The 14,303-nt window shown below is 44.1% G+C and overlaps 1 protein-coding gene across 1 annotated transcript in view; it reads left to right on the top strand.

Annotated features, from left to right (window-relative positions):
• Positions 1–376: 376 nt before the first annotated feature.
• Positions 377–14,303, top strand: part of GFOD1 (Gfo/Idh/MocA-like oxidoreductase domain containing 1) — a 71,271-nt gene continuing 57,344 nt past the window's right edge. Inside the window, exon 1 of the mRNA XM_005525284.3 lies at positions 377–708. Within this exon, the coding sequence (XP_005525341.1) occupies positions 456–708 (253 nt within the window). The 5' untranslated portion in view covers positions 377–455. The remainder of the gene's footprint in view (positions 709–14,303) is intronic.

Here is a 14,303-nt window from a genome sequence, read left to right as displayed (position 1 = left end):
CGCCCGGCGGCGCCGGTGCCGGCGGCGGGGCGGTGCCGGGGCTCGCGGCCGCCAATGGCGCGGCGGGGGCGGTGCGGGCGGTGCAGGGACACCCGGGAGGTGACAGCGACGCGCCGCCCTCCCGGCGGCGGGCGGGTGCCGGCGAACAGGGCAGAGGGGCGGCCCGGAGCCCGCGCCCCCGCCCGGGGAAGGGCGGTCGCCCCTGCGCGCCCCGCGTCCGCCGAAGGGAGCGCGGCGCCAGGGCCTCCGCGGGCCTGTGTGTGATGGTGGGGGCATGGCGGGGCAGCCGGCGGCCGCGGCGCTGCTGAGGCGGGGGGCGGCTGGTCCCGGCCCCGGCGGGGGCGGCAGGAGCAGCAGCAGGAGCGGTATCGAGCGGGGGCTGCCTCCCTCTCCCCGTTGAGAGGAGGAGGGAGCGCCTCGCCTCGCCTCGCCGTGCCACCCGCCTCGCCGCCGCCATGCTGCCCGGGGTGGGGGTGTTCGGCACCGGGCTGACGGCGCGGGTGATCGTGCCGCTGCTGAAGGCGGAGGGCTTCGCCGTGAAGGCGCTGTGGGGCCGCACGCCCGAGGAGGCGGAGGAGCTGGCCAAGGAGATGAGCGTCCCCTTCTACACCAGCCGCATCGACGAGGTGCTGCTGCACCAGGACGTCGACCTGGTCTGCGTCAACCTGCCGCCGCCGCTCACCCGGCAGGTCGCCGTCAAGACCCTGGGTGAGTGCGGGCGAATCGCGGAGGCGACCCCGCCTCGGATCGGGATTCGCGCTCTCCTCGGGCTGAATGGAATTGAGCCTCCCCCCTCAGCGCGGAGTTTTCCCTTCGCTTTGCTCTTCAGCCCTCTTCCCCATTCCCGTGTCCCCGGAGAGGGGCTGGCCGAGCGGCGGGTGCAGGCCGAGGACCGGCGGGGCGCGGGGGATGGCGCTGCGGCAGCTCGGTGTGTGACATCCCGTATCCCCGGTCCCCGCCGGCGTGCTCCCTCGGCACCGGGGACCCGCCCCTCCGCGATGCTCGGGCAAGCCAGGGCCGGGCCTGACACCCGCGGGTGCGGGAGGAGGGGGCAGGTGTCATCCGTGTCGTGGTAAAAAGGAGAAAGTCGCGGTAAAAGGGAGGAAATAATCGTCTCGCCCGCCGGTTCCCATCGGCGCCTGGCAGGGGAGCGGGGACCCGAGCATCGCGCCCGCCCCGGGGCACCCGCGCTGCTCGGGGCGTGCGGGTGTCCGCGCTGCCCCCGGGACCCCAGCTGCGAACCAGGGACGGAGGCAGGAAGCGGTGACAGCAGAGGAAACGCTGTTACAGCCGAGGCTTAGCCAAGCTCACGTACAAAGGGAAGGAGGGACTGAAAAAGTAGGCATGCACTGTGGTGAGCTGCTCTGGTTCCAAAGGCGTGCAAAAGCGGGCCGCATCTCGCTTTCTCCTGTGTGAGCGCAAGTCTGGTCTTTACTCTTCCAGCTTCAGGATCTCTGATCCTCGGACATCGGCTTTCCGATGGATTTTAGTGGAAGCACCTTTCGCAGTAAAGAACTCTTAATTTGTCCCCTCAAATGTAGGTGACAAAAGGTGAAAATGAGAAGAAAAAGCTGTGAGGTGTTGGCGCTGAGAGCGTGGAGGTTTATGAGCCGGAGTGGCTGGTTCGGCTCTGGGGCTGCGGCTAAGGAGGCTGATTGCTATCGCTCTCAGCCTCATAAATGTGTGTGGCGTGTCGTAGTGTTAAATTGCTAGTAGCATGCTCATTAGTATTAGTCACCATTCAAATGCTGCTAATATCGCAGCCAGCTAGTGTTTTCAACATTTAAAATTATGCAATTAAGGAAATTAAGTCAGTACCTTAAGAAAAAAAATCCTCCCTCAAGTACCAGTGTAGGCATTTGTCTGGAATATTTGCTCAGAGTTGCTTTCTGTACTCAGAAATGCTTGTTCTTTGAGTCAGAACATTTGCTTTTCTTTTATAATACACTTACTTTACTTTTTCCTGAAGATGCTACTCTTGCACCAGAAACCTGACTTGCTTGCCAGAATGATGTGTGAATGAATTCGTAATGTAGAAGTACATATCCCACAAAACACATCTAAAGGACAGTGTAAAGTAACAAGGTTCCACGGTTGACACATATTAATTTGGCGACAATTGTGTCAGTTTTCCTGTGACACTGTCTTGCAGGTGTTGCTCATGGAAGTCTCCTGGCTTGCCTTGTGATCTTAGAGGTAGAGTCCCATGAGGTTTCAGGCAGACACAAGGCATCTGTTAGAAGAACAAAATTTCTGAAATAATAAAGAAACACAGTTGATGTACTTTTTCTCAGAGGGACAGACGCATGTTTAGCATAATAAAGTAATAATGTTTTATCCTTCTCTGAATATTTGCAGATTAAAGAAGAAAAAAAAAAAAAGGTCTGTTCTCAAACATGAGCTGAATTCATGAATGGTTCTATGAGTTGATGTAGCTGAGATGTTAATGGCAAGTTGCTGATGCAATCTGCTAACAACAGACCAGAGCAGGAAAAAAAGTGTTTTCTCCCTGTTTGTTTGAGCAGCACCATTATTGGTTCCCTGTCGCCTCTAGATAAAGGGTTTCCTCCCTTTCTCCAGCAGTCTTTTGTATGTTGTAAGGGTAACAAAGTTTGTTAAAAATGCATGGAATGGTCACTGAACAGGAGCTAAACAGGTTACAAGATGATAACATGCAACAAACATGCAACATCTGATAATTTTTATAGCGTTTTACTTAAAAATTGTTACAGAAATATATCTTGGACTATAAATAACTCCTCTCACAGTTATCTCAGAGGTAAATTTTATTGATTTTTTTTTTTTATTTTTATTTTAATTCAGACATTGGGTCTGTGACTATGAAAGTTCTTGCATGTTCTTTTAGGTACAAACAGGGAGCTAGAGCAGCAGTTCCCAAACTGCTGGGAGGAATATCTCTGCTGGCAGATCTGTCTCCTGGTCCTGATGTGCCCTTCATGTCTTGGGAGCTGCTGTGCCCTGGAGTGATTATTTTGTTTTAATCAATGAATTTTCTGGTTTGTGGGAGAAACTGTAATTCAAGTGGGAGGTTCGTAAGTCTCTGGTAAACAGGGGCAATGTTGTATAGACTGAGGAAAGCAAAGGATGAAAAGACATTCCTTACTCTTGAAATTTCACACAAAGAATACTATGTAGCAGCTAATGATAGGACATAGATGGGGATATCAGAGGTTCTACCAGATGGAGATTTGGGAGTTATAAACATGATGTCCTGCATTGAAGTAGAAGAGGTTGAGAAATCATGAGTTGCTTGTTAATAGCATGCATGTCTGGCTTCTCTATTACAGAATGCATATCTGGCCTGGGAAGAGACAGGGACCAACTTTTCTTTGGTACCCGTGTTTTGTTTTAAATGGTCTTGTTTCCTAAAGCTGTGTTCTCATTTGGTGAAGTTTCATTATTAAAAAGTAAAAGCCAAGGAAGCAGTTGGTGGTGTTTCCATCAACCATCTAGAGCTGAGTTTACACTGTGAATTTGCAGCACATTAAGTCCCCTCTGGCCTGTTTCTGATGCGGACTCCAGAGGTGAAGGTGGGGTGAAACAGGTGTCCCCACAGCTGTGTTTAACTCTGGCCACTTGGCAGGAAGGACTCAGTTGTTTTGTTTTCACAGATGCACCTGACATGCAGATGTGTTGCTACTTGAAATGTGTTTTTGTCATAGTGGCCCATGAACTGCTGTGGAAACAGAAGTGTATGAATACATGCCCCGGCTGAGGAAGTCCCCAAATTGTGGCTTCCTGGCAGCTGTTGAGGGGAGAAAATGAGAGAAATAAAGCTTCAAACTTGCCCTGTTAGAGCTTTTCCTCTAAACCTCTGCTGCCCCTCTCTATTGCAGCCAAGGTTCCTGAGCTGCATCTGACTCTATGGTAGTTTTCTTAGGAGTTGGTTCAGTGCTGGACAAGTCTTTGGAACCAACTGAGAAATCAAGAGAGAATGGGAAACCAGGCTGGTTTGAACAGTGAACAAAAGCACAAATAAAGCATGTGGTATTTTATGTGAAATACACTGATGGCCTCTGTCATTTCTGGATAAAAGGAATCAAATTCTTTGTTTGCTTCTACAAGATGGGCCTGATTGACCTTTTGCCTTTCTTGCCGCTGGTCTGTCCTGTTCACTTAGGAGCTCTTTCTTTTATTATTATAAAAGTTATTATAACTTTTTTTTTATTATTATGAAAGTTGTTATAACTTTTTAATATTGCTTTGTATTCGCTCCCTGGAGCATAATACAAAGCTGATGTCCTGACTGACTTGCTCCTTGGTGGTCAAAAAAAGATCAATGGGTGAATATTAAGGTAAGCATTCCTTACTTCACCAGGAGAACAATCCTGCTGTTGAATAGGGTGGTTTTCCTTCTCACTGAACTGAAACTTTCAGTGTGTTTGCTAGAAGTTGTTCTCTTTTCCCCTCCCTGCATGCTTCAGCAGTACAGTTGTATCCCAAGCCTGATCAGGCAGGGGAGATGTGTTTGCATACAGGGAATGAAATATTTCACCTATTGAGTGCCTATTTGAGCCAGCATCAGTAGAGCTGCTAGTACAGACAGTTTCATCTAGTATCACCTAGTTCAAAACTGTCAGCACATGACTTTTCCCAGTGTAATCCCTCCTCAGTCAATTAGATATGACATTCTTCAGATCCTGACTGAAACACTTGGTTGGGGAGACCAAGTAGCTGCCACATCAGGTGAAGTGATTTACTGTGTGTGGTTCTGAGAAGACCTTGGTGACATTTTGTCTTGAAGGCACAGATGTTTCTACGTGCCTGGTCCTGTTGGTGTTTGCGTCAAGTCAGCTTGGATAAAGAAAACTTACTCCTGAGTTCCACATAAATGTTTCTGGGGACCAAATGTTTTGCTTTCAAGAAGACTCAAGTACCAGATGTTTAGCATATCTCAGGAGATGTTATCCTTGATTCTATTTACAGTTGTTTTGCTTATTCTTTCATCCCAAGTTAAGAACAGGAACACTGAGCTGTGTGTTGAATATTTACTGCACGTATTTGCAGCCACATCTACACAGTATTAGTTTTTAAAATGTTTATGTTGTAGTAGCACATGGTAGGAGTCCCTTCTGCCTGGGGACTACACAGAATGACTTTCCCAGCCCTCCAGAAGCTGCTCCTCTTAAGGAGCACTTAAAGTTTTTTGCTGATTCGTGGTTCTTCTATATTTGCTTGTGGTCATGATGGAGCATCTTTATTTAGAGAGGAGCATAAACAGTAGTGCTCACATCCTTACCTTCCCCCCCCTTCACGGGAAGCACTGGCACCACATAGGCATATAGAATAGGTCTGCTGCCTAAAATGTGTTTGTGAGAACTCCTTGTTAAAGCACTGACAGTATTACTGCTGGATCTATCTCTGAGGTGGGAGGGACATCAAGCTGCAGTGAAGTAATTTACAGATCTGATGCAATCTCTGATTAATTTCTATGTTACTCTGCACCCATGCAAAGCGAGCAGAGGTTAGGGTTGTAGCAGCAGATAAAACTCAGTCCAGAGTTTATAAAGCATTAGGATTCTTGGGGAAGAGATGCTCTATTAAGGGAAAACATTATCATGACAATTTATTATTAATAACAATGTAATTTCTGTCCTGTAATATTGAGTTTAAATTTGATCTAACAGCAGTGACTTTCAGCAGGACACACTCTTGTACTCAGAAGGCAGATGACTTTGCGGCATATTAAATGTGAATTATGGTCATCTTACTGCAAAAGAAGTCAGATGAAGTGCTGTCTATCTTCAATCAGCAGAGCTAGCAAAGGCTGAGATGCCTTTTTTTACTTTGATTGGAAAGGCAGTCCAAAGAGCCTGCTGGCAATTGGCTGCATGTCATCTTTCTACTCGAGTGATGAAGGTATACCACAGAAAATGGCATCTAACTCTTCCATTGACCTTTTTCTCTCAGTACAGCAGACCTTTAATGCCAGTATTATTTCTGTAAAATTCCTACAGAGATATTGGGCCTCTGAGACAGCTGAGTTAAAGAGCAGCGGTCAGGTTTAAAAACAAAGCTAATAAAAATAATACTAAAAAAGCAGAAAACCTCGCACCTCTTGTTTCCTTTCTGACCTTCAAATCAAAGGCGTGTTTTCATTTTCCCCCAATTTCTCTTTTCTGTGTGAAAGTAGCCACCAGTTCTGTTGTTACACTGGTAGGTGGGTTGGGAGCCCAGAATGGACAAAACTTGGAATACTGGGGCAGTGAGCTTATGCTGTGATGATGACACACCCAAATTTGCCTAGCCTTAAAACCAGCCAGTTGTGATGGAAGTGGCTGTTTTACACAGTGTCAGGTATGAAGATCCTACTGCGATCCTGTGTCCAGTCAGGTCAGTGTGTGTTGCTGCATTTCTTCCCTATGTAAACAGAGTGCTTGGCCTTGGGGATCCCAAGATTTTGTCTCCAGACCAGTGTGGGCAACTGAAGTGGGTTGGGCTGAATCTCCTCAGGATGGCTGCAGGTGTAGCCTTGGCCCACTCAGCTGGAGGAGGGCACATGTGGAAAGCAGCATCTCTGCTGTTTATAGGTTACTGTCTGCTGTCAAATTTTACTGTGCTCTGTAGGTGAGTTGGTTGAAACAAATGGCAGCCCAAGCTCTCAGCAGCTCTGCTTCTCCCTGTGATTTAAATAGCAAAATGTGCTGGAGCACAGACACCTTTCTTCCAGCTGCTTGACTGCTGGGGGCTTGGACCTTTGGCATGGTGAAGTGAAGAAAATGAGAGCAGTGCTGACCTCTGCCAGTGTTTGATTTGATCTGTCATGCTTTGTTAGGCAGAGCCCATAGTCAGGGGTGATACTTAGAAGAGAAATCTTTCTTTTAATAGATGTTTCAGGGCTGCTGTTTTTTCGGGTTTTTTGTTTGGTTTTTTTTGGTTTTTTGTTTTGTTTTGGTTTTTTTTTTGTTTTTCCCATATCTTTGTGTAGGCAAATGCTTATGACCTCTATCATTTCAGTGTGCTTTGAACACTATTGTTGTGCTATTCTGCTCTTACATTCTGATAGCAATGGTGGCAAAGGCAGCTTTTTTTATTTTTTTTACCATCTCTGGTGCTGGAAAAACTCATCTGTTCAAAGACTAGTGCACAGCAGGGCTGTTTCCAGCACAGGTCCTCCCAGGGCACCCTTGTCAGTGCTAACAGTGACAAATTAGCATTAGCAGCACAATAATATCTTGATTTAGCGTTGCAAACAGATAAGAGGTAGAGTAGCACTCTGGGGTGTAGCTTCTGGCATGGCTGAGGAAGACTTGACTAGTGTAAGTAAAGTAAAAAAGGGCTGGAAGTAGTAAAATATCTCCCGTAATGAAACTGGCGTTGGTGCTGAAGGTGTAGACATGCACGTCTAGGCTTGTGGCTGCGCTCGTGAGGATCCCGTTTTTCATTTGATGTCACAGTTTGTACAGTGAATATCACATAGACAATATCTTGTGCAGCTGGTTTTGTTTTTTTGTTTTTTTTTTTTTGTTAAAATGGCACAGCTGTGCTGTTGCACAAACAGAAAATGTGCACAGTGCTTGATTCTATGAGAAGATGCAACAGTATTGATAAAAGGTGTGTTTATGCTGCTGGTGCTGTGCCCAGGTTAAGTATGGTAATTATTTAACTTGTAAAGTAAATTATTGCACTCCACTAACCTGGGAAACATTAGAAGACATTTTATTTTTATTGTTGTTATTCTTTCTTGCATTGCTTTGTACCTTCATTCTTAACAGGCAGTGGCCACTGTGATGCCTGCAGTGGTACTGAACTGTCTGATCCCCTGACTTTGTCCTGTTGCTTGGTTTTATGGACTTGAGTTGCTGAGTTTTCCGTGGTGTAGGTAAAAGGAAGGACTTGCAAGCTGCTTCTGTTCCAGATTTTGAAAGAATATTTAATAATAAATAAAGGAAGAACATGTAGATGAATGCAGAGAAGAGAAAATACGTTGAACAAATAAAATTACTGGATTTTTCAAGCCTCACACAGTTGCCTCTTTTCTCTCTTTTGTTTGTTTTTTTGTTTTTATTCTTAAAACATTCTGATTGAATTCTGATGCCTGAGATTGACAGTATGTGACAGGTTTGCTGTATGCTCCTGACATGGATAGTTGAGCACAACCCTGGATAGAGGCAGGGTAAAAGCTCTGCAAGATGCTAGATACATTGTTCTATCTGCTTTTGTTTGAAAACTAGGTAAATTGTGTTAGAGCATATTGCAGCTTTCAGTCCTTTTGTATGTGCAGTAGATTTTGCCCACTGTGCAATAATGATGGCAGAGCACCAAGGATGAAAATGGAGTAAAATTTCCATGGTAGCCAAGATGTATTTATCACAGGCCACTGCAGTGCAACAACCCCGTCCCCTGTTAATATCTGTTTGCCACAGCACTATTTTGAGTGGCTATGAATTGTTCTTGTTGCTTCAAACCACTGAAGCAGAAGGGTTTACCTCACTGCTTTTTGTTTATTTTCCATGTAACAAACTCTGGGCTCCTAAGAGTGAGCTGTCAAAGTCAGTGACTTCATTTGCAAGGTCAGCATGCATACATGTAACAAAACCACACTCCTTAAAAAAATTATTTCAGGTCTCAAGTCTTGATTTAAACAAATTCATTTAAATGACTATATAATTAGGCAAGGGCATGATGTCTTTAATGCATTGTGTGGTCACCAGCTGGTGTGACTTGGCATGAGCGCTGTTCTGCCAGCACAGTGGCACGTGTGTGTGGTGCAGGTTATTCCTGCTCCTGTGCAGGCATTAGCAGTCACTTGCATCTTTCGAGTGTTCAGCTGGCACAGGTGTTACAGGTGTAGTCCAGCTCTAGGTGTATGGGTATAGCTGTGCTCTGCATAAAGATGGGCCATATATTCATTCAAGTGGTTTATGGTTGTGGACACTGTGAGGAATTCGATTCGGCTTTTGGGTCACTGTGAGTTTGGAGACCTTTGAACAAAAGTCTGTGCTTGCTCAGGAGCTGGCTATGCCAAAAATGTGGTGAAGAGCAGAGGAGGATGAACCTTGCTGCCCTTCTGGCCATGACCGCCTGTGTCAGGCAAGACTCATCCACTTGGCAGGTATGAGTGTAATTGTCCTTGAGCACTGTGGATGCCTGGGATAGCTGCACTTCCAGGTAGTGGAACTGGCATCCAGGGTATCATAAACACCAGATCTTACTAATACACAGGTTTGACTTACAGAGTAACAGGAGTTGTAGGGAACTGTGGAGGCTGAGAGTTTATCCCCTTTTCTCCTTTGGAAATAGACCAAAGCATCCTTTGTTTTAGCATAGCCGGGGTAATGATAAAAGTTTGTTCTTTATCAGGCCAAACTCCTGAGTATGAGCATGGTGAAGAGCACAGAAAATGAGAACATGGTGCGAGGAACTTGCTTGGTAGTAATGTAAGAGTAAACATAGTGATTTAACACAGGGAGTAAAATTGCTTCTGTCATTTGCTGCTGTGCTAGAGTTTATCTCAGGGTGAAAACTGGTGCCTTCAATTCCATCACATCAGCAGTCACAGCTTTAGTGAAGCAGATGGAAGTGAAAAAAAGGCAGCACCTTTGTTTTGCATTCTGATGTTTCCATGGCTTTTATCAGCAATAAAGACCCTTGTTTTGGCACTTCCTTGCAGTGAATGTTTGGCTGTCTTCAGCTCTTCCAAGTGGCAATTTTTTTGCCAAGAAATGCCCAGAAGGGAGGTCATGGTTGAATTAAATACTGTTTCTGGGGTACTGGGCTTCCACATGGCTAATGAGAAGCCTTAATACAGAGAGCTGTTCAAAATCCAAATGGAGTCAAGCAAGGAGAGAGAACTATAAAATAGTAATTATCCTTGCTGTGCTGGAGTGATGTTGCTTAAAAATGTGAAACCGAGGGCTGGGCTGAGCACTCAAAATCCTTTCTCTTGGTGTCTGTACCTATAGTTTCATATATGTATAAAAATTTTAAAAAAACCATTAAAGTAAAAAATATATAAATTAAAAATTCCTGGAAGTCCCTCCCCTTCCTTCACTTCCTCAGCCCATAAAAGACAATGCAACTATTAGTGTTTCATGTGGGGATAGGAAAGGGGAGAAAAAATAGCTGGGAGAACATCAGAAACAGTTGCAGCTAAACTTGTGTGCATCAAAATAAATTCCAGAAATGTGCCTGAAAGTTGTATGTAAAAGCTTTGATTCTGATTGTGCTTGCTCCACTGTAAATGCAATTAAAGCTCTAGTGAATCAAAGGAGATAGTTGATATTTATGATGACATTATTGAGAACACATTGTGGCCCAAAAGAAAACCCAGCTGGCTTCAGGGAGAGGGGCCTGGCCTTGCAGATCTGTGTACTCTCAGCAAAGACATCTCTGTCAATTTAGGAGATGATTGGTGGGAGTCTTGGGACACAGCTCTGCAAACCTTTGATTACAAGTAGTCTTCTTGAAGACAAAAATCACTGATTCCTTATACAGAATATCTGTAAGGCACAGTAATTCATGTAAGTGGGAATTTGCTTGCAAACTGCTTTTGTATCTGTTCATCAAAAAAATCTGAAGATATAGCTACATCTGTGCAATTTGATAGCTCGATATAGTTGTGTTTCTCTAGCATATTATGGCAGCATATCTGTAGGAATGAAAAATGGAAAATATTTTGAGCAGAGGTGCATAGATACCTTGGCCATAGCCTACAAAAATCTATCACTAAATGAGTGTGACAGAGCTTGCAGAACTCTTTTGACTTGCTGCTTGCCTTGAAGGAACTTGACAGTTTAGTTCTGGGAAAGATGCTTTGTGGTTAAACAGTATGAGATGCTTGGATAAAGACTTCCTTCTCAGGCAGAGTGCTAAGCAACACTCCCTGAGATTAGTTTGTGGATACAGCATTATCCGAATGCATGAGAAGGTGTCCTGAATTTAAAATTAATGTTGCTGAAGAATTCTATTTAAAAATCTGTGTCATGAGATGCTTCTTTTGTAGGGGTGACATCTTTGATAAATATGTGTGGACATGGCCTGTGACTGTTGGTGTAGCTTGAGAGAACCATGGACCTGAAATGTAATTCTGAATATATTTTTTACTCTGCCACATACCCATTAGGAAAAAATACTTTGACGTATTGTATGCCTGAAATGAGGAAGTTGTGTTCACAAGCCATCTTGCTTCTGTCTCATGAATGCTGTTCTGCTTGCTTGTGAGATTTGATGCTGTCTAGCAGACTTATTTATGCCTTTGATTATAGTGCTGTCTCTCAGCTTGTCATATAAATTTAATTGTGATGGTACCGTGGCTGTCGTTGTTTGAAATTACGGACTTGTTCACGTAGGCGAAAGTGATCCTTCACAAGGCCTGATGACGTGCACAGATGTTTTGGCAGCTGCTGAGACCACACCTGCTTCCATTTGTGTGCAGAGGGACCTGACCCTTTACATGTCAGGTGGGGATGAAACTGTTCCACTATATCCTTGTTGTGTGTTTGATGAGACTGCTATTTGCTCTAAGCAAGAGTGGTATGATGAGAATTAATCTTCAGAATTTCTGTCCTGAGCTTCCATTCTCTGTAACACAGGTTGTGTGTTTTTAATTAGCTTGCACTTACCTGCCTTCCTGAAGGTGGTTTTGTCTTTCAGGATGCCCAAAACTACAGACCAGGGATGAGGGAGCACAGGAAAATGAAGGGTCTTGCTGAAGTTTGGGTGGGAAGCTGGTGGCAGAGGTAGAAGGTGAAGCCTCTGAGGTCTGCCCTTCTCTTTCACTGTGGGATCTGCTGCAGCTGAATGCTGTTGAGGATGATAATCACGGGAAGCACATCAGAGCTGCTGGAGGAGGACCAGTTGCTGTCACTCTGGTCAGGGCTTTTCCTTTTCGAGATTGTGGAGGGACTCTAAAACCAGAGTGGGAAGAGAGGACTGGGTAGAGTGCAGAGTAACCTGGTTTACAGTGCAGATAACCTTTACTGCTACTCTTGGTGTCCCTTTTTAATGTGTACAGGGCAGCTCATGAAGGAATTGCAAGGACTATTTGAGGCACTGAATATTTTGTGGGTTATTAATGTCAGTAATCAGCTTTCCAGTGCTGGAGCTTTATCTAACAGATGCTACAAAAAACAAAACAAAACAAAAAAACTTAATAAGACAGCTTACTATGAGCAGTGATGGCTCAGCACCTGGGAGACCTGTGTATTTATTTTTAATGAACTATGGAGTTTCTCTTTAGTATTTGTTATGGCCCTCTGCCCACTGGAAAACCCCTTTCTTTAGCAAATGGGCAGGGCCTTTTTGGGCTGACTGGAGAAACTACTGTTTTGGAAGATAGACAGTAGCGTACACATATGTGATGTTGGTTGCAAATAAAATCTCGAGCATCAGCTGAAGCTGATATGAGCAAGTTCAGATTTGCAACTGCTGTTAGGAGTGCTTGGATAAAGTATCAAAAAAGATCCGCAATTTCATGTCTAGGCATTTTTTCAGCCTGTAGAGTGCTTATGTACGGTCTCCTGCATTGTGCAGAATCATCTGATAGTGCTGGGTAAAAGTGAGTAGGGTGCTGGTAGTTGCTGGAGCTGCATGTACTATTCCCTGTGCTTACAGGAAATTTGCACTAGGTGGAATTGCACTGTACAGAATCATGAATGATGTCTTTCCAGGTAGATATGGATGTTTGTGCTTTTTACCAAGGGTGGTAAATAAATAAATAGGCATTAGAATCCTTGGTGCCTGACAGAAAATTGTGGGATGATGCTGTAACTGCTAAATCAAGTGATTTTGGCAAATCATTTAAGGCTTTCTTGAAGAGTCTTAAATGTAATGTGACATGTGAGTTATTAATTGGCTTTGTGAGCTCTTTGGTTTAATGGCAAAGGACTGGATTTTAAGGCTTTTGCTTACTTTGGGGAGGAATTACTTTTGCATTTCTTTATTGAAAAGGATACATCAAAGAATTAACAGCAGTGAAGTACAGGAAACTGGTTTTTACTCCTAGAGAATATTAGTTTTGCTTGCACTGCAGCTCTGGACCAGGATGATGGATGCATCTAAGTTTTTATCACTGTCTTTCAGGTCTTAGTACGTTAGCCTGTGTTCCACATGGATTATGTGGTGCTTGCAGCTAGGAAGTCTGTAGGAGACAAGCAGATCATATGGATTATACTCTCGTGATTGTAATGAGATATATCCTCTGTCTATGAAAAATCTCTAGAACAAACTTCAGATGGGATTGTGCTGTAGCAATAGGCTTGTGAAATTGCTGCAACTATTGATGCAAGAAAAAAATGAGAGTGCTGCATTCTTCCAGTCCTGCCAGCAGATAAAATATATTAGTTTGTAATTTAGTATTGTTCATGGAATACATATATATAGCAATAAGATTGCCTTGCCAGTCTGTCTTTTTCTCATTATCTGTTCTTTTATTCCCAGGCTGGTCTGGCACTGTAAAGCCTGCCAGGCCCTGAAACTAGTTTTAAGGAAATTAGTGTGGATAATTGTACTCCCTCAGTTTTCTTGTAGCAAGCACTAGAGGTATTTTCTTGATTGGAAAAAAAAAAATTAAAATATGGCCAGAGAGGAAGAGAAGTCAGAAAATTAGCCTTTGTCTGAGACAAACTCTTTTACTCTGATAGGAGAATTGTGTAGCATGAGCCTCTGTTCTGATTTAATGCAGCTGTAATGTCCCAATCTCTAAACCTGTAATTACAAGGCTGTGAGAAATGAATTGATGTGGACAATAGTTCGGATATTAATTAAAATGCTGTGGATGATGTGGGGAACATCTAGCCATATGTGCTTTAAACAGAGAAACTGATTCAAAATGCCTTGAATTTTCAGTCTTGGATCTTGTTTCTTCTTTTGGATGCTCAAGTAAGTGTAAATTGCTTCACAGGGCACAAGATAGTGAAAATTCAGGTATTTATGGTGAAATGTTCACTTTGGTACGATTAAAGTGATTTCAGCTGGCCTGTTGCTTTTCAGACATGAAAAGCAGAAAAAAAGGCCTGTGTTGAGCAATCTGAGATTTACCTCTACATTTCCTAGGAGAATTTAATCTTTTTTTTTCATGTCAATATCTTGTGCTCACGTAACTCAAATTCTTTCCCACAAAAATATGGATGTAGTAATTATTTATTCCTCCTTGGGATTAGAGGTTGACTAGGTGAAGAACACTGAGCAGCTGGGGATGGGACTCCCGTGTGTGTCTGGTTCTCAGTTTTGCAGATTCTATAACCTTTAACACATCAGTGGCATTCCTTTTCTCCTGTTCTTATTACATCTCCCACAAGAAGTTTTACAATGATGGGAAAACTCTCACCTCTGTTGGTAGC

The sequence above is a fragment of the Pseudopodoces humilis genome, chromosome 1 (assembly GCF_049639895.1).
Source record: "Pseudopodoces humilis isolate 2021_Gansu_Grassland_sample_001 chromosome 1, ASM4963989v1, whole genome shotgun sequence".
NCBI lineage: Eukaryota > Metazoa > Chordata > Aves > Passeriformes > Paridae > Pseudopodoces > Pseudopodoces humilis.
Note: the sequence above shows the minus strand (reverse complement) of the source record. Positions and strands in the feature narration are given on the sequence as shown.